This window comes from Cinclus cinclus, chromosome 5 (genome assembly GCF_963662255.1).
Source record: "Cinclus cinclus chromosome 5, bCinCin1.1, whole genome shotgun sequence".
Lineage (NCBI taxonomy): Eukaryota > Metazoa > Chordata > Aves > Passeriformes > Cinclidae > Cinclus > Cinclus cinclus.
In genome coordinates, this window is record NC_085050.1 from 5,740,834 (window position 1) to 5,765,359 (window position 24,526).

Genomic DNA, 24,526 nt, shown 5'->3' on the forward strand with positions numbered 1-24,526 from the left:
CTGAGATGGACCTTGCTCAACTTTTTCCTCCTCCCCGGAAGACTCCATTCAGTGAGCTATCAGTAAGTATAGATACACAACAGTAGATTCTGGGGTTATTTAAACATATTTATTTATTAAAATAAGATTAAATATGTTGAATTATTCACTTTTAGTGCTGTTTAGTGTGTTCCTCCCTCAGATTGTTAGACAATCACAGGAAACCACCTGACATCAGAATGTGCAGGCAACCAGCCTGACCTCTGCTAAGTAAAACACAAACTGCAGATGAAGATGATCTTGAGTATTCCTTTATTTTGGGCATTGATTCCCATAATTCTGCTCAGATGATATTCACATGTTTATTTTTAAAAAGTACAGGCATTGCAGATTTATGTTCCAAAATTCAGACCGTGCCACACAACCACTCTCCCTTTTCTAGAGATGTGCAAACCCAAGATTTCTACACACGAAGATTTGTGCGGTCGTGGTACTTCTGGTAGGGGTCATCAATGTACCAGTTCCTCCTTTTCCAGAAGGAAGTGGTCATTTTATCCAGGAGTTTACACTGTGTCCTCGTGCACAACACAAACTCCCTCAAACGCTTCCTCCTGGCAGCTGACTTCTTCCACAGCTTCTTCTTATAACCAGACTGTCAGGAGAAAACACACACACAAAAACCCCACTTCTAGTAGATCACTGCAAATACACAAACAGAGGCCCACTGCTCAGCAAACCTGGGTAAATCCCTCACTTTCAGGAAAACAGGAGTCTCTCTACAGAGCTTTTTTTAACTTCCACACCAGAGACTGCCTTCCAAGGGAAGGAAAACAATAACACTTTACCCTGACTGTAAAGAACAGGCTCTCAATAACCAAAAAATCTCACCTTTCTCCTAACCCAGAGGCCATTGTGCAACCGGAGGAACCTTTTGACCACAGATTTCACACTTTTCCTCTTTCCTTTCCGTAAGCTGCAATAGGTGAGGGTCCTTGCTGGCTGCTGGAGTAAACTTGGAAGTAGAGGTGTGACTCTAAAATAAAAAAACAGACCAACCCCAAAACAGGGAGGAAAACAGAATAGGAGTGAAATACCTCTTTCTAAAAGTAATCATTGCCTTTATGACACAGAGAGATCAGAAGGGCTGTGGCTTGTTTGAAGGGTAACAAGGACTCCTCTAATACTACAGCACAGCATCTAATGCGTGTAGAATACCAATGGCAGGGCTGGACTTCTGTCAAAATTCAGCTCAAAGTTTTTCTACACAGAGCATCTTTTTTTTTTTAATCTACTAAAAGCAGTCAAACATTCAAAAGCAAACACAGAGCTGGTTTTTGGATTCAGAAATTACTTTTAGAATATTAATGACTGAAGTGGTAGGCTTGCAGTGGTGGTGTCACCATCCCTGGAGGGATGTAAAGTCTGTGCAGATGTGGCACCTGGGGACATGGTTTAGTGCTGGCCTTAGTTGTGCTGGGTTAAGGGCATCATATTAGAGGTCTTTTCCAACCTATGATTCTATAATATTCATATATATATGGAGGAGTTTTGACATATATACTACACATATTTTATATATTATATAATACTATATATTATATTATTAAATATAATATAGTCTATATCAACAATTTAATATTAATACACACGGCAATAAATTATATATGTTACAGGATATATAATAAATTCACTGTATATGATGTATCATGTAATACATATGTAGTGGAATAAAATATATGCTCCAAAATATATTTATGTATAAATATGTTTTAAAGTAATATAAATGTATTTCGAATTATTTATATGAAACAATGTAATACATATAAAACATACAAGGTATACAAATGAAAAAATATATAAAGTAGATATATACAAGATATACAGAGAGAAACTCCTCCTGTATCTGAAACCCCTTTTAAGGGTTTTTTGCACGAGGGAGAAGCCGCGCAGCCGCACCTGCTGAGCACCGAGGGGGTCCGGTTCTCGCCGAGCAGCCGCGGGGTCCAGAGCAGGGCCGCGACCGGGACCGGGACCGGGACCGGGGCCGGCCCGTGCCCGACGCACCGGGCGGAGGGGCCGCAGAGCGGGAGGGCGCGGGAGGCCCAGCGCCGCAGGATCGCTGCGGGGACACGGGAGAGCCTCAGCACAAACATCCCAGCCAGACACCCCCAGCCCCGACACCGACACCGACACCGCCCCGGTACCGACACCGCCCCGGTACCCACCCGCCACGGCCCCGCGCGCCGCCGCCGCCGCCGCCGCCGCCGCCGCCATGGCCACGCTGCGCAGGGCGGGGCCGCGATGGGGCCCGCCCACGGGGACTGCGGCTGCACCGGACCCGGCGTCCCACACGGACCCGGCGTCCCACACGGACCCGGGATCCCGCACGGCCCCGGGATCCCTCATGGCCCCAGAACCCTGCTCGTCCGCCCAGTCCTCGGAACCGGCCCGGTCCCAGTCCCGTCCCGCTCCGGCCCCTGGCGCACCCGTCACCTTTAGTGAGCAGCACACACCGACACTCCGCCCCAGAGGCTGCAAAATTCTCATAAAAAACTCCTCGAGTGGATTTAACTCATTGTTTGTGGACACTACTGGTGTATTCTGATTTTTTTCCTCTTCATAAGTCTGGCCGGACTGGTTGAAGGATGAGATAAAAATGGCTTCTGAGAGCTCTGAGCGAGAGGTTTATAAGCGAGCTGTGAAAGGTTGCACCTGTAGATTGTTGATAAAGCCTATAAAATGTACTGTGTTATATTTAGACTGGGGGACTGCAGCATCTCTCTCCTGAGGAAAGGCTGAGCGGAGCTGGGGCTGTTGAGCCTCGGGAAGAGACACCTGAGAGCGGACCTGCTCCATGTCCATCAGTGTCCGAATTTATTGCTGTATTGTCAGTGCTCGGAGCAGGGACCCGGCTCTGCTCGACGGTGCCGGGCAATGGGATAAGAGGGAACGGGCAGAAGCTGATCGCAGGAAGTTTCCCCTGAACACGAGGAAGAACTTAACAGTGCAGTGACCGAGCACGGGCGCAGACTGCCCAGCGAGGGTGCGGAGTCTCCTCACTGGAGATATTCCGGAGCTGTCTGGTTGCAATCCTGTGCCGTGCGCTCTGGGATGATCCTGCTTAAGCAGGGAAGTTGGACCAGACGATCAACAGCGCTCCCTTCCAACCGGATGCATCCTGTCTTTTTTTTTTTTTTTTTTATTTTTTTTCTACTCTATTCCGTCCCGACAACCCGCGAGCCCGGCTGCGCGCACGCGCCCCGGCACCGCCCCGCCCCGCCCTCCTATTGGCCACGCGAGACCCGTCACGCGCGGCCGCCCCCTGGCGGGGCGGGAGCGCCCGCGCAGGCGCAGTGCCCGCTGAAGGGGGGGGGCGGAGGCGGCGCCGGCAGGACCCGCGCAAGGCGCCTTCCCGCGGGCCGCGCCGGCTGCTGCTCCGAGCCATGCTGCGGGCTTGCCGCCGAGCGGGGCTCGCCGCGGCCAAGCAGGTGAGAGTTTCCCGGGGGGGCCCCGCGACTCATCCCCGCTGCGACCAGCCGTGCGACCGGTGCGGCCGGGCCAGGCCTGCGGGGAGGGGGGAGTCCCTATGACCGCCACTCGGCGCGCGCTGAATGACTCCGCACGCGCGGGCCGCGATTGGCTGCGCAGCCTTTGACGGGCGGCGGCGACCGCCAACGGAAGTAGGCGACGGGCGCTACTCTGTGGGATGTCCTACCAGTCCCAGCGTGCACCGCGGCAGGGCAGCGCGGGACGGAATGAGGCACTGCCGCAAGACACGCCGGGACTCGTAGTCCTTCTCGTTGTGGCGCTGAGCCGCGTTGATTGCTGGGGGCTGTAGTCTCATCTTCCGTGGCCGCGCTGGGCCCACAGCTCAGCTCCGCCGCGCCTGGCCCAGACCCCCGGACAGGGCCGGGAGCCTCGGGCTCGGCCGGGGGGTCTGCGGGAGCTCGGTGCGGCCCCGCACGGCCCGCCGGGCCCGGGCGGATGGGTGGCAGGCGCGCTCCCCGGCGGGGAAGGACGTGACCTTGCCTTCCCCGGCGCGGCCTCCCGCGCAGCCCCTCCTGAGCCCGGTGGGTCCGGCTGCCCGAAGGTCGGGACCGGCGCGTCCCGGAGTGTAGCGCAGGGACACGAGCTATGTCAGCGCTCGTGTGTGAGGGGGATCCTTCTGTCCGCACAGTGGGACACGAAGAGGACGCAGCGCGCGGTGTCGAGGGCAGAAGTGCCCGTGGGACTCGTGCGGTGTGTCCTGGACCTTTACCTGTCCTTATCAGCAGAGATAAGGATGGCGATGTGCTGTGGAGCCTTTTTAAAGCAGTGGGCCAACTTTAGGAAGCCACAGGGATTTATGGGTGAGGGCCTTAACCAAGGCCCCAAATTATATTTCATCTGCCTGATTAAAAATCAGCCTGATTAGTTCACTTCTATATCCCGCATTCCATCCCAGTGTTCATTACCCTCTGTTCACACGGTTTAGCAAAGGAGAAGCTGTTCTTCCCTCTAAAGCTCCAGCCTTTCCCACTGCAGCAGCTGCATTTCCTGTGCTGCTCTATAGGGCTGGAGAGTCTTTGAGTCACCTGATGCCCCCTGAAAAAAGGCTCTGGCTTTGCCTGGCTGTGGAAAGTTTCATCTGGAAGTTGAGAAGACAGAAACCAGGCTTTGGAAGATATTTATCACTTCAGGCTATTTGCATGTGCTCAGTCTTTAGCAGAATGTGTCTGGAATGACTGTACAGCTCCGGAACAGCCAGGGTGGTGCTTTGCAGCTGGAGGTTGGTCATCAGGCTGCAAATATTTGGTGGAAGAGTCACAGAGGTACTTGGATTGGAAAGAACCTCAAGACTTTCTCTTGAAAACCCCCTGCTCTGGGCTGGGACACTTCCACTATCCCAGGTTGCTCCAAGCCCTGTCCAGCCTGGACTTGGACATTTCCAGGGATGGGACTTTCACAGTTTCTGTGGGCAACCACCATACCACCCTCACAGGGGAGAATTTAGCCCTAAGAACTGTGCAAACACAGAGATGTTGCAGTATTCTCTGAAGTTTGTAATCTGTACCAGAGAGCTCATGGTGGAGACTGGGAAAACTTTATTCATTCTTTCCTGCTGTGAGTGAGGAGCATCACTAAACCTGTAACAAGTAAATTGAAGTAGCTTTGAGAGAAGGGGGTCTTCATCGCTTCCAGAAATGTTTTTTGCTACATGTGCAGTGCTGCAGAGAGACTTTTCTCTTACTAGAAGTGTTTTTGAAGTTTTCTGTGAAAAGAAACCGGGCTTTTAGTAAAAGTGGGTGATATGTGGCAGAGGTCTTGAATAATGGGAAATCAGAGTTCTGTGGTCAGATGTCCTTGTTGTACCTGATCTCTGTCTTAACGAAGAAAAACTTCTCTGAAGTTTCTGGTTTGCTCTTTCTGTTTAAGTGCATGGATCCCTTGTTACAGAAATTTTGGATCAGGATGCTTGAGCCTGGTGCCTAGGGGAGGCTGAGCTGGAACTGAATGAGCAGAGGATGGTGTGTCCTGGCCATGGTTATTTGAAATTACACATAAAGTATAAACCTGCAAGGCAAATTTAATTTGTTTAATGACGTTCTGCCATGTTGTTCTTGCCCTGAGCACTGTGCCAGGAAGAGCTCACATGGATATCCTTAAATGTCCTTAAATCACTGGGGCTCATAATATTAACCAGACTGAAGGTGTGATGTGCCCTGCAAATTGATTCTTGTGGTGATGAAACAGTAGATAACAAATGCAAAATAATAAGCATTTAAGAAGTTGAGTGAAACTAATATCATGTAAAACTGCTGAAGGAGGAGGAAGAAATAGAAACAGCTGCCCTGCAGTGCCCTTGCTGTGTCTGTGCTGCCTCATCCAAGAAATTTTCTGTCTTCTGCAGGACAGAAAGTGTTTTTTTTCTGCCTTTTGCAGGGCACGGCAAAGCATGTGTGATATATTTCTTCAAAATTATTTGAGGCGTTATTACAAATATATTACAGGGGTCTAAAAATTTACAAACTCCTGGAAATTATGCAAAGGGGAGTTTAGAAACTACCTGCAAGTTTCTGAATTATGGTGGTACAGCAAATACAAGCAATATTATTGTGGTGGCCAAAAGAGAGTAATGCTTCTTTAAAAATTTATTTTTGAAAAATCAGTGATTTTTGGAAGTATTAGTATAGGTGGATGTGAGGGAAGAAAAATTAAACTTAGGCTTCTGTTCATAAAACACGGGGACCTACAGATTTTCATTTGCTATTCCACTGGCCAGCTGTAGAAATCTGCAGTGTCTTGAAAGGTGGAGTTGGTGAGGGTTTGTTTTAGGTTTAATTACTTACTGCTCCCGTTGCTGCATGTGTGAGAGCCAGAGATGGAGGGCCTGGGTTTTCATTCATCTTGATGAAAAATAAATAGAAATGAGGATTTGGCTAATTCTAGAATAGTCCAGCTTGGAAGAGATCTCAAAAGATCATCTGGACTAAAATCAGTAATCCCTCCAAAAAACTCCTCCTGCTGTATAGAGTGTAAATGCTGAGCTAAGAGAAGCAGGTGTTCTCTGCCTTGGTGGCTCCCTGAGCACAGCCTGCTCCCAAGGGCAGGAACTGATGTTTGCTGAAGGTGTAGAGCCAGATGGGTCCAGTGATGTTTGGCATCACCAGGGCTGAGTAGGGGTTTTAGCCAAGAGGGACAGGGCTGAGCTGGCCCAGAGGGCAAGTCCAGCCGGAGCAAGGATGTGGGAGTGACAGTGGTGCAGGGTGGGATAACCTCCAGAAAGCCTGGCCAGGAGCTCAGAGGTGATGGCTTATTTCCAGGGGAGCACCAGGCAAAATAGCATACTCACAAAATTTTGGAAGGGACTGGAAATCCACTCTGAACTGATGAACAGAAAATCAGAGTTTTTTCCTTTCTCATTTTATTGGATTGAGCTGTATGCATAATGCTGGATAATTTTGCTGCTCCTGTGCTTCATGGTGTAACAAGGACATGCTGAGAGTCAGGAGCACCTTCAAAAGTTGATAACAAAATTATTTGCAAGCCTTTTATTAATGAAATTCCCCTTGAAAGGAGTGGTGAAGCCTCAGGAAGTGCTCCTGGGGTAGTCAAGTCAGAAAATCAAAAACATTACAGAATATATTTATTATTTTTTTTGCCCTTTCTATCCATCACTGTCCAGAAAACCAACCACAGAGCACAGTGAGGGCTTCTGAATGTCTCAGCAGCAAGAAGAGTATGCTTCCTCTTGCTGTACATGTGCTCCTGCTGCTAATTGAAAATGTTTTGGCTGCCTTTGTGGAAAGAATAAGAATGCAGTGTTCCTGCCTTTTCCTGTCTGTTCTGTTGGACAGGGATAGGACCTAAACCACAAGAGTTGTGCGTGGTACTGCCATGTGCAAAAGGAAATAGAGAAACTTGTCTTCTGGGGTTATGTTGTAGTGAAGAATCTCCTATTTTTTTTTCTTTTTTAAAGAGAAAATTTCCCTGTTGGGCAAAATACCTCAGCTGTGGGAAGAGTTCTTTTTGTGCCTTGTACTTTGATTTGTACTCATGAGTCCTGTATTTCCCTGTTAGTAATTCCCATGTGGGGAAAAATCCTCTGAGACTAACAGTGTGTTTTCTTCTATAGGCTTAGAGTAGCTTAACCAGTCCTTCAGAGGAGATAAAAATCTTGGTGATGTGGATTTTGTTAAGTATAATATAATAAAATATCACTCTTCTTAGACTAATTTAATTTATATTATAATCTGATGTCTGTCTGGAAAGTGTTCACGTTATTTATTCTTTTAAAGAAAAGGTCTTGGTTTGGAAGCTCAAGGAGAATTGCTTGTGTATCTTAAGAATTAAAAATAGTTTTAAACATTTAAACAGCTGTTGTTGTGTTTTGCCCGGCTCACACTGAGCTGTTCTAGTGCATGAGATTGAAGTGCATCTGAAACTAACCCAGCGGTACTACCCAGCACATAAATTGGCAAAATAAATGCAGAAAGAAACTGGGGTAGGGGTTTGTTCCTTCTCACTTTCCAAATTCTCAATTCATTTTTCAAAGAATTAAATGACTTAAAAAGCCCTTAACCTGGAAGCTGCACATGGGAAAGCTCTCCATGTGTTTACAGAGGAGTCCAACATCACTGTTCTAGCTCCGGTCCCAGCTTTCCTACAGACATACTGGGGCTGTGGCAATGGAGCAGATCAGCCCAGAACTGGTGTGGAGGGGGAAATCTTCACAGTGCTCCCTGCTGACCGTGCCTCTCCCCCACAGAACAGTCGGTGTGTGAGAGCCTCACTCCGTCCAGTGCGGCTGCACCGCGGATATGCCACTCACTCCGGAGATTCCGGGTACGTAGCGGGCTTCGGAGGGTGGACTGGTTCTGCTGGGGCATTGACCAAGAAGGACTCTGCTCCTTGCTTTCACGTGAGACCAGACTCCTGGCAGTGGGGTTTTTGTGTGGAGTAACTCCTGTTCTCATGGGGTGTGTTTCTGGCTTGGTTCAGTCATATTTAGATGAAGTAAATGAAGATGATCATCAATATTTATCGTGGAAGTTGTGGGCTGCCATCTTACCTTCGGGTTAGTCACTAACCAGTATTGTACCGAGGTGAAGGTGATTTAAAGCTGGTTCTGGGTCTGTTGGCAGATCCTGGAACAGAGTGGTGGTCCCCAGCACTATTTGATGTTTGCATTATATTAAATTAATTTAATGTAATACATATAATGTAATTTACATCCCTTTCACTCTTCTTTCCTCCTCAGCGTTTCTGTGGGCAAAGTCATTGGTGCAGGTCTGTTGTTCGTGGGTGGAGGGATAGGTGGAACCGTCCTGTATGCCAGCTATGACAGACAATTCCGGGAGAGCGTGGAGAAGGCCATTCCCTACTCTGACAAACTCTTTGAGATGGCACTTGGCCCTGCACCTTCTAGCACACCAATGCCAAAGAAACCGGTAAGTGTTTCCCATCCACCCCCACACATTCACTTCTCTGGTTTTTAAAGAGTGTCTGTGCTTAGGTTTCAAATTGTGATTAATTTTGCTTTGTGCTAAGAATTAAAAAAGTTTAAGAATAAAGTTTCCTTAGATTAAAGTTTAAGATTTACAAACTCAGTTCCTACTTGGTGATGCTTGTATGTTTCCCATTACTGTCTCATGACTGTGGTGTGTGGGTTGTAAAACTTATTTTTATTTACAGTAAAATAATCTTAATAGAATCCCAACTGAATAGCTGTTCTGCTTATACTCAGAAATAAAATGGGGACAGAAAGAGGCAGGTGACAGGCTGGAATTTAACTGCTTTACTAGGGGCTTAGTGTAGTTAGTGGTGTAGCAGAATTACAAAACTTACTCTAAATGAATTTCTTTTAAAGAGGACTGAGAGTATTCTTGAGTGAGTAAAGATTGGAATGGTTCAGAGCCAGGCATAAGCATCATACTTCAAAATCTTGGTGGCACTACCCTGGAGAAAGGAAAATCTGATACTGCCTTTGGCACAACTGTGGAAATTGAAACCTGAAAGTTTCTCTGCTCCTGCATGTGAAAAGAAACAGTTCCCAGTAATCAAGAATACTGAAAATCTGCTCTGGCCATGGTTTTTTTGAGCTTTCAGAAGCCATTTGGCCTTCAGGAAACTCAAAATATTTTCTCTTTTCTCATTTTAGCTACATTTTGTGTGGTCATGCAGGGTCTTGGTGCCTCCCAGGCACTGTGGAATTTTGCAAACCAGATTGACCAGCAGAGTTATCACCTCCCCAGTCATGGCTCTAACTCACATGGTTTTATTTTTACCTTGTGGTTTTCCACAATGGATATTAAAGGATTAATGTCATAAAATGTCACAATACTCGGTGTTTGAGTGTTTATCTACCCCAACCACCAGCATCTGAAGCCTTTCGAAAGGAAATAAATGGAGCCAAACTTAGGGTTTCTGCATTCAACACACTCAGAAGTGTTCGGAATATTTGGGGTATGAAACTGTTTTTATGCATAAGTTAATAAATATTTCTTTATAGTGAAAACCACCACAATTCAACCTGCATTTTTGGAGAGGTGAAAATTATAAAAATTCCTTTTGAATTAAAAATCAAATTAGGACATTAGATGTCTGTTTTCATTTGCATTTTGAAGCTCAGATTTGTGGTACGGACACCTGGATGTGGAAAAGTTCTTTTCCATTAAACTGGAATCGGTGAAATCCAAGGTGTTCAAAAAACTGATGATACTTCTTATTTTTGACTTTTCAAGGTACATCAAGGTCCACTGAAGATCTCATCTGTAGCAGAAGTAATGAAAGAGTCTAAACAGCCTGCTCCCAAATCCCAGATAGGCAAACCAGAAGCTGCTGCTCCTACAGAGGAAAAAGGAGGTAAATTTATAGAATGTCAGGTATAAAGAAGCAAATCACCTGATGATCTCCTCTGTCATGTATGCTAGAGTAGCTTAAAACTGTCCTTTGAATGGTTGAAGGTAAATGATGTAATTTCTTAGAATTAATGTTTTTTTCTTTCCAAGTCATAATATTTGTCTAAAATGGATTTAGCTTTTTTTTTCCATATTTTTTAAAGAAATGTATTTAATTTAGAGGATATTTGGAATCTAAGATAAATACTAACCTGTATGGTTTAGATGTGAGACTCAGCAGGAAGAGAACTTCAGGTGCTGGACTCTGAGGCTCTTGTTTGCACAAGACACTTAATTTTGGGTAGTTACTGGGCTACTGGAAAGCCATATCAAATGGAACTCATTTAGAGAGGAACACTTGTGATGTCTTTTTACATTTATCACTAATGTCTCTGTGTATGTGTAACTAATATCTTGTTACTGTTTATCCAGGAAATCATCTTCTGGAAACAGTAACATCCATATCCAATTAACATCTTTCTACACAGGAAAAAATTGTCTTACATCCCTGTTATTACATTATAGCACTTAGCATGGAATGGTTAGGAAGGGATCTTAAAAATCATCTCATTTCAACCCCCTGCCAAGGGCAAGGACCTAGACCCAAAAGGCCCATCCAACCCAGCCATGAGCACTTCCAGGGATGGGGCAGCCACAACTTCTGTAGGCAACCTGGTCCAGGGCCTCACCACCTTCACAATAAAGAACTTCTTTTTAACATCTAACCCTGCCCTCTGTCAGTGTGAAGCCCTTCTCCCTTGTCCTGTCACTCCATGCCCTTGCCAGAAGACCATCTCCAGCTCTCATGTAACCCTTTGTTGGTAGTGGAACATATTAGAAGGTTTCCCTGGAGTCTTCTCTCCAGGTTGAACATGCCCAATTCTCCCAGCCTATCTCCACAGCAGAGATGCTTCAGCCCTCTGAGCATATTTGTAGCCTCCTCAGGACATGCTGCAGCAGGCCCTTGTCCTCCTTATGCTGTGGACCCAGAGGTGGATGCAGCACTGCAGGTGGGGTCTCACTAGAGCAGAGCAGAGGGGCAGAATCACCTGCCTTGACTTGCTGCCCTCACTACTGGGGATCCAGCCCAGACAGAAGTGGTTTCTGGACTACCTGTGCACATGACAAGGTCATGTTGAGCCTCTCATCCACCAGTACCCCAAAGTTCTTCTGGGGGCTGTTCTTGATCCATTCTCCCCCCAGCCTGTGTTTGTGCTTGGGCTTGCCCTGACCCAGGTGCAGGATGTTGCACTTGGTCTTGTTCAACTTAATGAGGCTTATACAGTCCCACCTCTTGAGCCTGTCCAGGTCCCTGTGGATGAACATCCCTTCCCTCCAGCATGTGACTGCACAGCTCAGCTGGAAGTCATCAGCAAACCTGTTGAGAGTGCATCAGTCCCACTGCCCAAGTCACTTACAAAGATGTTAAACAGTCCTGGTCCCAGCAGTGACCTTGAGGAACACACTTGTCACTGGTGTTTACTTGGACATTGAGCCATTGTCCACAACTCTTTGAGTGCAACCATCCAGCCAATGCCTTATCTACAAAGTAGTTCATCCATCAGTTCCATTTCTCTCCAGTTTAGAGATAAGGATGTCATGCAGGACAGTGGCAAATGCTTTCAGAAATCCAGGGAGATCATGTCACTTGGTCTTCCCATATTCAGCAGTGCTGCTCCCTCAGTGGACGGTCTCATCTATTCTGTCATGCTGCTCAGGCAGCCTGTAGCAGACCCCTGATGTAATGTCATCTGTGTCTGCCCTCCCTTTAATCCTGACCCATAAACTCTTGCTTGGCTTCTCATGCATCCCCAGGCAGAGCTCCATGCACTCCAGCTGGCCATTGACAAAGGAGGTGATTGCACTCTTTGTCTCCCCTGCTGGGCCTTCCTAAAGAGCCTTCATCCTTCCATCCCACCATGTCTCCATGAAGTGAGATTCCTTTTCCTGGGTCCCCTCTCCCAGCAGCTTTGGTTCAAGCCCCTCCTCACCAGTTCAGCAGGCCCCTGGCTGAAGATGGCAGATCCTTCTCCGGCAGATGGAGCCCGTCTCCCCAGCTGTACTAACCAGTGTGTTCTGCAACTGTTTAACAGCAGGCAAGGCTGCAGCACAGATCATCTCTGCAACAGGGGTAGCCATGTCGGTGCCAGCTCCGGGGATACAGACTGAAGAAGGTGAAAAAAATCATGTGAATACAATGAAGAAAACCCAAATCCTCTAGTTCCATGTGCATGCATTCTTGCTTCTATGTTGGTATTTGTCAGTGTTGATAAGTGTGAGTTTCTGTGCCTTGTGCAGAAAACTTCCATCATCTGTTAATAGATTTTTAACAGAGTGATGGCTTGGGCTGGACTGAACTTGTACATTCCAGTTTGCCCCTGCTCGTGGTGGCTTTGTGATTGCTGTTCAATAGGGCATCTCTGCCCAGGGACAAGTGAAGAAACCATGTTTAATGTTAAACTCAACAAGAGACACCAGCCTCGAGATGATGGTCTCTTCCAGATGAGATTAGATTATATTAATTCTTTTAGTTATAAACACATTTCATAGAAAGCATGCTGGGGTAAGTACATGCTGCAGAGTAGCATCAGCAGCATTCAGAGGTGACCTGATGGGTTTTGTTGCACCTTGAGGCTGAGAGCTCTGGGCTCTCTCCTCAGTTCAGATACAACTTGCTGTTGGTCTTGAGAGTATTAGTTAGGTCAGTTGTCACTCTTTAAGGCATTTAAAGTGGCTGTATGCAAGGGAATAGAGTATAATTGTGACCCACCATAGCCTTCTCACTCTTCCTTCATTGTTTTGGTTGGGCTCTGTAAGCATGCCAGGAGAACTGAAAAAAAGCAAGAATGGAGATTCACTTGGAATTTAAACTTGGCTCAGTGTTTCTCACTTCTTGCTTTGCCTTTCACTTCCGAGTCTTGTGTAATTTTGTAACTAAACAATGGAAAATCTCTAAATGCATGTGAGATATTTATGATCTTGTCTCTAAGTTGTGAGACTGGCCCTTATAATTACGGATATAAAGATTCTTCAGATAGTTCCAGCGTGGCTTTGAGCAGAAGTCAGCTCTATGAAGTGATACCAACTATAAAAATCAGTTTTGATAAAGTACTTACCTACAAGTAACCTCTGTACACTAATTTCGACTCTCCACTTAAGCAGTTTGACTCTTCTTTTATTTCTGAATAGGTAAACAACAACAAGGTTCCCATGCTATAAAAGAACGGCCACCAGAAGAAGTTGCAGCCCGGATTGCCCAGCAAGAGAAAGAGGAACAAGAGAAGGTGTCAGGTGAGTCCACACTGTCACTGTTCCTGTGTGTGTTGTATGGACAGAAGTGTGGATATTGCATTAGCTTTGTAGTCCTGAGCTCCTTACACACCTCTTGGTTGTTGTCCCTGTGTTGAGTTGGCAGAGGAAGTGGTGGTGAAGTTTCTTCCACCCACTCAGAAGTAACTTAGAATTGAAGAGTAATGGAAAAATTGAGGTTGGAAGACTTTAAGGTTCAAGAAAGAGATGAAAATTTGTTTCTAGAAGCATTAGAACAAGTGAATATGGAATATACCTGCACCCCCCTGCAAACCCATGGGAAAGGTTTTCCACTGAGTGGTGTTTTGCTGTAAGTGCAGACTTGTGCCTCAATGCCCCTGCTCTAAATGAGGAGAGCATTTGGTAATTCCCAAACTGACCAGCTCTTTTAGGTCGTAGAAAATAATATGAGAGACGTAGAGGCTGTAACATGTTATTTTGCTAATTATAAAGTTCTTTGTTGTTTAGTTGACTTAACTTTCTTTTCCAGCCCTTGCAGCAACTCTGGAAGGAGCTTTAAACACAACTGCTCGTGTAACCCTTCAGGCTATCACTGCTCAGGAGTCAGCTGTGCAAGCAGTGAATGCCCATTCCCAAATACTGAAGGAAGCCATGGATGATTCTGAGGTAAATTGGACAAGTGGGGACAATTTTTCTTTTTCATTGTGTTCAGCAAACTTTCATCTCAATTAAAAATAAACTTGAAATCTTTTTTTTGCAATGCCTTACATTTATCACAGTTTTAACTTAACTTTCCACCTGTGGAATACGGTCTAGTCAAATAATACAGAGGTTTTGATTTTCAATTTTTTTTTTTTTGTTGCAAGAAGAAAATTGAAGTTAAGACATTAATAGCATTTGCACTGTATTTTAATTAATTTTATTTAAATTCCCAAGACTTTTTTTTACCTAGTTAAGTTCATGCTGTCCATCCCAATAACTCCATTGAATTTATCCCCTTTGCCAACATCCTCTTGCTGGATTGTTTGTTTTTTTGTCAGGAAATAGGAAGGGGATGTACAAGTGCTAACATTTGTGGTGTGCTCATGCCGGGGTCTGTGTGGGTCTGCCACTGCCCATTCAGTTCTGGAGCAGAGATAAATTCAGTTGTTAATCAATTAGCAGGGACATGGGCAACCAACCAAGCACTCAAGACTTAATCTAGTAGTTAGTAAAATAACTGCCTTAAGAGATTGCTTTTAAGCTTAATTACTAAGCCTAATTTAAAATCAGCCAACTTCCAAGCATTATGGTACTTTAAGTATTCAGCTTAAAAGCAATTTTAAAGTATTGAAGTACTTTTAATACATGAGGAGATTTCCCCACAATACACTGTACGGTGATCCTCATGTAAGCTCTTACCGGTGGCTCAGGGAAAAAAAGCCACTAAGAATCAAACAAAACCAAAACAAAAAAGTAAAGTTTCCAGCTGTGCTGTTGAAAAGCACAAGAATGATGCTCAATTTGAGGAAGATGTTCATTGACATGTGAATCTCTGCAGATTTCCACTCCATGGTAGCTCTCTTGTTCAGTGATTGTAATGACCCTAATGAGGAATCTGTGCTTCCCAGGATGCTGGGGGGAAAAAATCCTCCCAGTGGCGCACGCTGGAGGAGGCACTGAAGGACCGGAGGAGAGCAGTGGATGAAGCTACTGATGCCCTTCTGAAAGCCAAGTGAGTTACTTAATTTATGTCTTGGATTAATAAGTTATATTGCTCATGGGAGGGCTGGCAAACACCAAATGGAGTGAGCTGTGTTCATACTGAACTATCTATTTGTGCCAAGTCAAAAAATCGTTTAGTACTCATTAGCATGAGCATTTTAATTTGACATGTGCAAACCTTGGGTGCCTGTGCACAAAGTCCTCCTCGTACCAAAGAGTCTGAAACAGTTCTGTTCTTCTTAAGAACTTGTTTCTCTCCTTAGTACTAATATAAAGTGCTGATAACTTCAAATAAGATGAAAAAAGAAATCCACAGTCCTTTTAGTATTATTGTTGCATAATTTTGTTAATAGTAAATCTACTGTAAGGACTTCAGCCTGGAGAACAGAAGGCTCTGGGGAGACCTTCAAGCACCCCAGCACCTAAAAGGGCTACAAGAGAGCTGGGGAGGGACTTTTTACAAGGGCAGAACAAGGGGAATGGCTTCAACTGACAGATGGCAGATTTAGATTGGATATTAGGAAGAAATTCTTCCCTGTAAGGGTGATGAGTTTGCTCAGAGAAACTGTGGCTGCCCCATCCCTGGAAGTGTTCCAGGCCAGGTTGGGTGGGGCTCTGAGTAACCTGTTCCAGTGGAAAGTGTCCCTGTCCATGACAGGGGTTGGAATGAGATCTTTAAAGTCCCTTCCAACCCTAACTGTTTGAGGATGACTCCATGACTGCACTCTGTGCATTGAGTTGGTTACATCACCAGCTTCTTTTAGTTGTAATGGAAAAATTAAACCTTGCAGCATCCTTTGGCAGTTCCCTGTGTCCACAGAATTGCTTTTAAGCAATTAAATCTTTACTGGGCACATGCCTAAGAAAAACTTGAATTCTGAATGGCAGCACTGCTCATATCCAGAGGTGTATATGACCTGTGTTGATGTTCCCTGAGTGTAGTCTGTGGGCAGTGAAGAAGCAGAAATAAAATTACAAACAGTATCTCCAAGCTGCCCTTGTAATGAGGTTAAAAATAAATTTGGAAACCCTTTGATGCTTCTAAGGCTGAGAGGGTAACATCATCCTTGAAGCTGCATGTTTGCTATCACATTATAAACTTCCCTTATCTTTGATGTTGCTGTGCTGACTAAAAATACTGGGAGGTGTAATTGAGGTTTCATTGTTGAAACAAAGCTAGTACGAACTCCACATGCACCAGCTTTCATTCTCTGTTGCTCTACTGGATATCTTTGCTTTTATTTATTTTCTTAATTTACTTATGTTAAAGCTTGTTCCTTATTCTAATGAGGTCATTGGAAACCTCCATTGGTTTGAATGGATTTGGAAAAGGAACATTTTTTCACTTGTGCTAGAGGAAAGCATTTCTTTCCTAATTACAAAAACTCATAATCTATCTTTACAGAGCCCTATAAATTCTCTCCCATCCTCATTAATCTCCACCAGTCACCATGTCCAAAACACTTCTGCAAGCGTAAGCCATCTATATTAAAAATGTTTCCTTGCTGCTGTTATGTGCTGGAAATGTCTGCTGTCTAATTCTAACCTAGTTTTACTAATACTAACTCTATTCAGTGAACTTCCATCTTCCCTCCAGCTAAATCCTAAGTACTAACTGCAGTACAAATCTCATTTTACATGGAATAGCCACACTGACATCTTTAGGTTTCATGCTGTGGGGAAAAAAGTAATCCTTAGTCAAAGCATCTTAGAGTTGGTAGATAGGAAGCATCAGTAGAGTTACCCACTAGTTCTTCCTGTGAAGACCAACAGCATAAAGTAAATTTTCTTTGGGGTGATGAGCCCTGTGTGTGTTATGCTTAGCAGCTGCTTCTCTTTTCAGAGAGGAGTTAGAGAACATGAAAGGTGTCATCGAGAGGGCCAAGAAGTCTCAGCTGGCAGGAGCCAAACCTCACATTGTTGCTGCAGAAGAAAATCTCCATCATATGATTGTGGACTTGGACAATGTGGTGAAAAAGGTAAAGCTTCCTGAGACTGTTTATAATTGCCTCTAGAGTAGGGACTCCTTGGCAGCTTGTGCACGCCACCCATTCCCAAATCCTCTGCAGGAGGTATTGTATTTCATAGAATCACAGAATATGCTGAGTTGGAAGGGGCACATCAGGATCATTGAGTCCAACTCCTGGTCCTGCACAGGACACCCCAAGAATCCCACCCTGTGCCTGAGAGTGTTGTCCAGACACTTTTGAGCTCACAGGCTCAGTGTCGTGAACACCTGCAGTGCAGCGTGAACTGTAAATCCATCCTCTTGTAGCTGTACTCAGGCTTTGAGCTGGTTATATTGCCAGTAATCAGACATAGTAAGATCTTCATGAGAACTTCAGCTCTGTCTTGAAGAAGTCTCCACATGGCTTGATGGTGCCAGTCCTTTCTTTTGGCAACTTGTAATTCTCCCCACTAGATACCAAGGTAATTTACCACAAGGTTAGGGAAGAGTTCAGTGTGTGCTAATGACTTGGTGGTAAATCACTTTGCAGTTAGAAGACTGGGAAAGAAATGTAAAGCTGAAGTTTGTTTCCCTTGGCAGGACAGCTTGTAATTCTTCAGGTGTGCTTGGAGTGAATATAGCCTGATAGTGGGAACATCAGAACTCACTGAGGATGGCAGCAATCACAGGCATTGCTTACTAGGCCTGTATGATGGCTGTGAGCAGAGAAAAGGAGCTGGAGATGTTTTAAGATAAAAACTAAATTCAAGATACTCTTGGTCCTGTCCAGGCTGCAGACTGGCTGTGTAGTTACAGTGGGCATGTGAGGCAAAATGGATTAGTGATAGTTCCAGCAAAAAATTACTGTCTAAGAAAGGTTTAACATCACAGGGTGGGTTTTTTGTGTTCTCCCAAGTGAGTTTGCCTTGTTTGGGCTGGGGGTTGATACGTGCCAGTATCCCAGGGCTTGGCTTTAAATTATATGTGCCTTCAATTTCAATCCTTGCCTTGAAAAACAAATTAATCTCATCCTTGTTTGTTCCAGGTTCAGGCAGCGCAGTCTGAAGCCAAGATTGTGGCTCAGTACCACGAGCTGGTGGCTAAAGCCAGAGAGGAGTTCCAGCGGGAGCTCGACAGCATCACCCCTGATGTGAAGCCTGGCTGGAAGGGGATGAGTAAGTCTCTCACTGTGGTGTTTCCTTGTGCTCCTTGCACTGTGGTTTGTAGTGCATGACCACTCAATGTCCAGTATCCCAGTTTTCAAATTTTCACAGTCTTTGGTTGGTCTGAAGTAAAAATGATTTCACAACTAAATTAAATAATCTAAAGCAGATGTTATGAAGAGAATTAGTTCCATGTGTGCTGTATGGGAAGTATCACAAAACATAGCTCTGTGTGATAAATATATTGGTTGTATGAGCATCTCTCCCCTCCCTGGTATTTCAGGAAGGGAGCCAGGTCATTCCAGATCTCGATCAAATCTCTCTTAATCAGTAATCAAATGCTTGGTTGACTCTGTGGTTAGAGGTATTACAAAACACCATTGTTACAGGGTGATAAAGAACTCCCTGAATTTTTCTACATCAACCCTGAGACAGAGAGGTTTCATTGTTCATACCCTGCCTGCCCCAGTACATTTTATTTCTGAATTAAACTGGCACAGTAACACACATGTAGCAACAGCCATTGCTGCACAAAAGCACTGAACAGTCATCTCACCCCCAGTTATGCTTCCTGCACACTCCTTGCCACAGGTGCCCTTGCTCACCTTAACTGCTTTCATTTTAAAGACAAGCAGAGTTGCAGGAGGTGGACTGTGTGTGTTCACCATTACTGTGGATGAGCTCCTTGCAAGAAGCCACGTGTGGTATGGCCATGGAACAATTACTGTCTGTGGTAGTTCAAAAAAATTAATTCCCTAGAAAACACAGCTTTCCAGATATTTCCACTCAGGGTTTAACATAAATGTACTAAGTGATCTCAACCTTTTCTAGCTCATGTGTTCAGAGGCAGCTGTTAAGGCTTTATTTCCAAGTTACAGATATTTTTATAGAAGTGATAACTGCCATTTGAATAAAATGTGGTGTCAGTATTGCCTTAATATTTTTCTTGAAGTACACAGTGCAGAATTACAACAGATTTTCTTAATGCTACTTTATGCTTTAGGAATGTGGACCTTAGTCCACAAAATAAATTTCCTGGCTAAATGAATACACCAGACCTTTGGAATGGTCAGTTCTCATTTAAAAAAACAGCCAACCCCACAACCAGTATATGTGGGGAAAACAGTTGAAATTAACAAACTGTTAAAATTGTTTGTGCAGTTTGCTTTTGGGGGCGTTACTAGTTCTGAAGAAAAAACTTCTTTAGGCTCCCTGGGGATGGAGCTGCCTTTCCTTGCACAGGACAAAATCTTGGGCTTTGTGATCACTGCCCTTCTATGGGAGGAAAGGGAAGCTCCTGGGAACTTCCAGGTGTCCCATTTCTTACTGGTGTCCCTGCTGAAGCACATGGCTCAGACCTGTTGGGGTCCCTGATTCTTACTGCCACTGGAGAATTTGTTTCTTGACCAACTGCTTCTGTTTGTAAGAACCTAGAGATGTCAAACTAAAATTTCCAGTGTCCTGTTGTACTTTCCTACTTGAAACTTCTGTTCCTTGCTTTGGCTGAATTCAAGTGTCCCATCTGTGGGTTTCCAAGGGTGATTTTAGTGGTTGGGGTGTCTTGGGCTACATCTTGCCTGTAATACAGAGACTTTTGTATTCCATATACTGTTCTTCCTGCATTCCTAAGGATTTGGTCTCATGTTTAAGTCATTGTAGATAAGCTCTTAGTTTTCTGTTCTACTTTTGCATGACTGCCTTGCTGTAGTGAATGTGCATTAACTTTCCCAACTTCTTTCTGTTGCAGAGATAACTGACTTAGGTGAGTTACTGTCACTTGTTCTCATCCCTTGAAAGTTATCTCTTCTCTTTGTCCTCTTTTATGTTTGTGTGGGGCATGGCTTCAAGTAGTTATCAACAAAGGGTGAAATGTGGATTCCTAGAACATTTCAGGCTCAGGTATGCCTTGGGATCCTTTCCAGTCATTTTGCACACTTGGCTTAAACCACAAAGTGATCTTTTTGTAACACTGTTAATCCAACAGCTGAGCTTGGGCTGCTGGTCAGCTTTCCCACTGGACAATGAGCATCACTGCTCCAAGTCCTCCTGTACCAGTCCTTTGTCCAGCACTCAACAGCAAGATGACTGAAGGACTGTGAAAACTTGCTTGCTTTAGACCCTGCAGGAATGTTTTCCCAAGTAGTCCCAGGTTTCCCTACAGATGATTTAGCTGGCAGCCAGTGCAAAATGAGCTGCAGCATTTTATAAAGCACTTCTCAGGTCGCCAACTGCTGCAGGGCTAGCTTGTGTCCTCCTCTCCCAGGTACAATGTGGTTGTGAATTATCCTGCCCTCTGAGTAGCAAAATCTGAAAGGTACAATCTGGGGAAAAGAGTCTGATTAGGAGCAGTTGATCTGGAGGACTGTTAAAGAGAAAATGTAATTCTCTCTGTCCTTCACAGTGACATTCCCTGCTGCTCTGTGTGCTGGCATGGGGGAAAATATGTGGTGGTTTAAAAACCAAGAAATGACAGAGCTGTTGACAGTCTCTGAGTGTGACATGGCTGTGAAAGTAATAATGAAGTAAAGTAATTCTGAAGAAATCAAGATAATTTCTCTCCCAGAATGAAAATACAGTTCAGAAAGTGATGTTGGGCAGGCATTAACACAGGTCAAGAGCTTGAAGTGCTCAGAGATGTTCCCTAGAGCAAGCTCACTGTCAATAACCCCTTGGAGCCCCAGAGTGCTTGAGTGGGAGGCAGGGGGGCTCTCCAGTGGTTTCCCTGTGGTTTCCATTCCCTCCCTCACGCCCTGTGTTTCCTTTAGCTGGGCAGTTGTCCACAGACGACCTGAACTCCCTGATCGCGCACGCCCACCGGCGCATCGACCAGCTCAACAAGGAGCTGGCAGAGCAGCGTGTCCGGGAGCAGCAGCACATCGAGTCCGCCCTGGAGAAGCAGAAACTTGAAGATAACAAAGTATTTGAGGCAGCTGTGGCCAAAGCGCTGGAGCATCACAAAAATGAGATTGAACTAGAACAGGAGAAGAAGGTAAAGTGGCCTAAAGCACCTGGTTAAATCTTTGGCTCAGAAAGAAGGTGGAAGAGTTAATGGAAACGTCCAGTAGTCCAAAGACAACTGGGATGTTCTGGGTAGTGGGAGACTTCACATGGGTGACCCCCAAGCTAAAATATGAAAAGGAGGTATTGATCAAGGAAACTGCTGCAAAGTCAGAATGGTAAAATCATACAGGGAAGGACTTTGTGAAGTTACTTGCCTCCTATTGTAGATAGGATTACTGGGTCAAAATCCTAGAATGATTTGGGTTAGAAGGATTACTGGGTCAAAATAAATCCTAGAATGATTTGGGTTAGAAGGGACCTTCAAGATCACCCTGTTCCAACCTCCTGCCATGGGAAGGGACACCTTCCACTAGACCACGTTGCTCCAAGGCCCACCCAACATGATCTTGGGAAGGGCTTGGGGCAGCCGTTGCTTCTCTGGGCAGTCTGTGCCAGTGCCTCACCGAGAAGAATTTCAGTGTTGGGTCTGACCTCTTGTGGCCATTATAGGGCTGCATATGGAAAAGGTAGTCTCTTTGGTTTGGAAGCTCATTTATAAACCAGCTTCCAAATGTGTTTGAGTGTTTGACTTGACATGTTAATGCAGGTATCAAAATAGTATATAAAAAACACACTAAGTGCCTAATGGGTAACGAGCAGTTACTCACATGGTGAACCATGAGTCTATTTCTTAACATCTTTAGGAAAAGGCTCAGCTGTAAAACTGGATCTCAGCAGGTCTGTAAGATGAAAGCCAGGCTCTGTCAGTGCCCCTGCTCTGGCATGTACCCTCAGTAATGACGGCTGTGATTCTGTGAGTGTGTGACAAGCAGCTGAGCAGTAGTGGTGCATTAAGCCCTGGTGTGTGTCCAGGTGGAAGAGGTGCGAGAGGTGATGGAGAACGAAATGCGAACCCAGCTCCGGCGCCAGGCTGCTGCTCACACCGACCACCTCAGAGATGTCCTGAAAATCCAGGAGCAGGATCTCAAGGTGGAATTTGAGCAGGTAAGGGAGAGGCATCCACAGGGGAATTAAAGGGATATTTAACCCCTTTCAAAGCACACATTTCATGTGACAAGAGTCCTGAACCTTGTTCCAGGGCATTGATATGAGGGCTGGGGAAGGAAGCAAGCTTACCGTGAGGTGATACAGAGTGCCTCACTGTAGCTTTTATTCAGACTGGTATGAAAAGCTTTTGCTGTGTGACAGATTTTTGACACAAGTGCAGTAACTGTTAAATTCACTCCAGTAAGGTTTCTTACTGGTATTATTGTATTTACTGTATGCATTGGCCCTAACAAGGACAAGAGATTTATAGAAATGTATCTTAAAATAAATATTAACGAGCTGTTTCTGTTACTTCTATTGCACTCTTGTTTCAGAACCTATCGGAGAAGCTCAGTGAACAGGAGATGCAGTTCAGACGCCTTACTCAGGAACAGCTTGACAACTTCACCTTGGATATAAACACTGCCTACGCCAGGCTCAAGGGAATTGAGCAAGCAGTTGAGAGTGAGCATGGAATTCTTTCATTAAGGACTAAAACTCTGTTCCCCAAAGGCCCCTTGCCCAAGCTTGGGCATCTAAACCCAGGCTTAGGGATTTAGCTCAGACTGCTAAGCACCCAGCAATCCTGCAAAATCCCAATCTTCGTGCCTGATGCCAGTTTTATGATACCTGAATCTGTCTGAAACGCAGCTTTTGGATATGAGAACTGAACTAAATTAACCTTGTTACTTGTGCAAGTTCACAAGGCAAGCCTGAGTCCTTAATCCAGTGCACTGACTAAGCAAACATCTCTACACTAAAAAAATTACGCTGTTTTGGTGTTACCTCCAAAGCTGCCATCCAGGGCACACAACAGAATAGTAAAACCCATAACTGGTTATTCTAGTTGTTGGATGGTGTCAAGATACACTGATGCTCTAAGACAGATGAGCAAGTCCAAGGTGGTTCTTCCAAAAGTCGTCTTGTTCTGGCTCTGAACTATGGGACAGACTTGCTTTAGAGCACATGCTGAGGGGGTGGCTGCTCTGGAAAGCAGAGGGGGGAGAGGGGTGGCTGTTGCTGCTTGTTCTCAAAGCCACACGTGCCCATCTGAGAGCCCCTTCTCGGCTTCCCTTGCAGGTCACGCAGTAGCAGAAGAGGAGGCCAGGAAGGCCCATCAACTGTGGCTTTCCGTGGAAGCGCTCAAATACTGCATGAGATCAGGCACGGGGGACAGTCCCACGGAGCCCCTGGGGAGCGCGGTGAAGGCCATCAAGGCCAGCTGCGCCGACAACGCCTTCACAGAAGCCTTAACAGCAGCTCTGCCACAGGAATCCCTGACACGGGGTGTGTACAGCGAGGAGGCCCTCAGAGCACGGTTCTACACAGTCCAGAAACTGGCAAAACGAGTGGCCATGATCGACGAGACCAGGAACAGCCTGTACCAATACTTCCTGTCCTACCTGCAGTCGCTGCTGGTGTTCCACCCTCAGCAGCTGAAGCCACCGGCTGAGCTCAGGCCCGACGACCTCGACACGTTTAAGTTACTGTCTTATGCCTCCTACTGCATCGAGCACGGAGATCTGGAGCTGGCGGCCAAATTTGTCAACCAGTTACGAGGAGAGTCGAGGAGGGTGGCACACGACTGGCTCACGGAAGCACGCATGACCCTAGAAACCAAACAGATCGTGGATATCTTGACAGCATACGCCAGTGCTGTGGGGTTGGGAACGACTCAAGTGCAGTGAGCTAGGATTGGAGCTTTGGAGGAAGTTCAGCTGTTCTGTGCCAGAGAGCAATCCCACGATCTCCTGAGGGTTCAAGCAGAGCTGTTGGCAGGGGCTGGAAGCGGTAAATCAAAGCACGGGTACTGTCTTGTTTCCTTGCACTCTATTTAATTTCACCACCTGTTGTATTTTTGGTTTTGAGTTGTCATGACAACTGACTTCAGGAAGGTTCCCTACAATTTGTGTAAGAATTAATGTTTCCCCATCTTACAAAGTGGGCTTGTGATCCAACCAAAATAACATTTGTAACCTGCCATTAATCATTTGCCACTTTGTCAGCTGAATAAAACAAGACTTCCACCACTTGCT

General features: G+C 45.4%; 2 protein-coding genes across 6 annotated transcripts; one reads left to right on the top strand and one right to left on the bottom strand.

Moving 5' to 3' along the window:
- Positions 1-274: 274 nt before the first annotated feature.
- Positions 275-2,393, bottom strand: MRPL35 (mitochondrial ribosomal protein L35). The gene is made up of 4 exons (XM_062494105.1): positions 2,205-2,393; positions 1,936-2,098; positions 868-1,012; positions 275-631 (listed from the first exon to the last, which is right to left on the bottom strand). Exons 1-4 carry the CDS (start codon positions 2,383-2,385, stop codon positions 443-445), a joined length of 678 nt encoding a protein of 225 aa, XP_062350089.1. The 5' UTR covers positions 2,386-2,393; the 3' UTR covers positions 275-442.
- Positions 2,394-3,140: 747 nt separating this feature from the next.
- Positions 3,141-24,524, top strand: IMMT (inner membrane mitochondrial protein). 5 transcript variants are annotated; one of them, XM_062494103.1, is made up of 15 exons: positions 3,141-3,467; positions 8,228-8,304; positions 8,720-8,909; positions 10,203-10,323; positions 12,452-12,532; positions 13,548-13,649; positions 14,158-14,294; positions 15,239-15,342; positions 17,176-17,311; positions 18,326-18,455; positions 20,191-20,205; positions 21,209-21,432; positions 22,317-22,448; positions 22,826-22,955; positions 23,571-24,524. In XM_062494103.1, exons 1-15 carry the CDS (start codon positions 3,423-3,425, stop codon positions 24,176-24,178), a joined length of 2,232 nt encoding a protein of 743 aa, XP_062350087.1. In that variant the 5' UTR covers positions 3,141-3,422; the 3' UTR covers positions 24,179-24,524. The 5 variants fall into 5 exon arrangements, with proteins under 5 accessions (XP_062350087.1, XP_062350083.1, XP_062350084.1 ...); XM_062494099.1 differs by lacking the exon at positions 20,191-20,205 and having other exon boundaries at positions 3,368-3,467; XM_062494100.1 differs by lacking the exon at positions 12,452-12,532 and having other exon boundaries at positions 3,368-3,467.
- Positions 24,525-24,526: the final 2 nt, after the last annotated feature.

Coding starts and splice junctions, on each gene's coding strand:
- IMMT (XM_062494103.1), top strand. CDS start 3,423: ATGCTGCGGGCTTGCCGCCGAGCGGGGCTCGCCGCGGCCAAGCAG. Junction 8,910..10,202: donor CACCAATGCCAAAGAAACCG/GTAAGTGTTTCC, acceptor TGACTTTTCAAG/GTACATCAAGGTCCACTGAA. Junction 10,324..12,451: donor TCCTACAGAGGAAAAAGGAG/GTAAATTTATAG, acceptor ACTGTTTAACAG/CAGGCAAGGCTGCAGCACAG.
- MRPL35 (XM_062494105.1), bottom strand. CDS start 2,385: ATGAGGGATCCCGGGGCCGTGCGGGATCCCGGGTCCGTGTGGGACGCC. Junction 1,013..1,935: donor ACCCCCTCGGTGCTCAGCAG/GTGCGGCTGCGC, acceptor TTTTTATTTTAG/AGTCACACCTCTACTTCCAA. Junction 632..867: donor GCCTCTGGGTTAGGAGAAAG/GTGAGATTTTTT, acceptor TTCTCCTGACAG/TCTGGTTATAAGAAGAAGCT.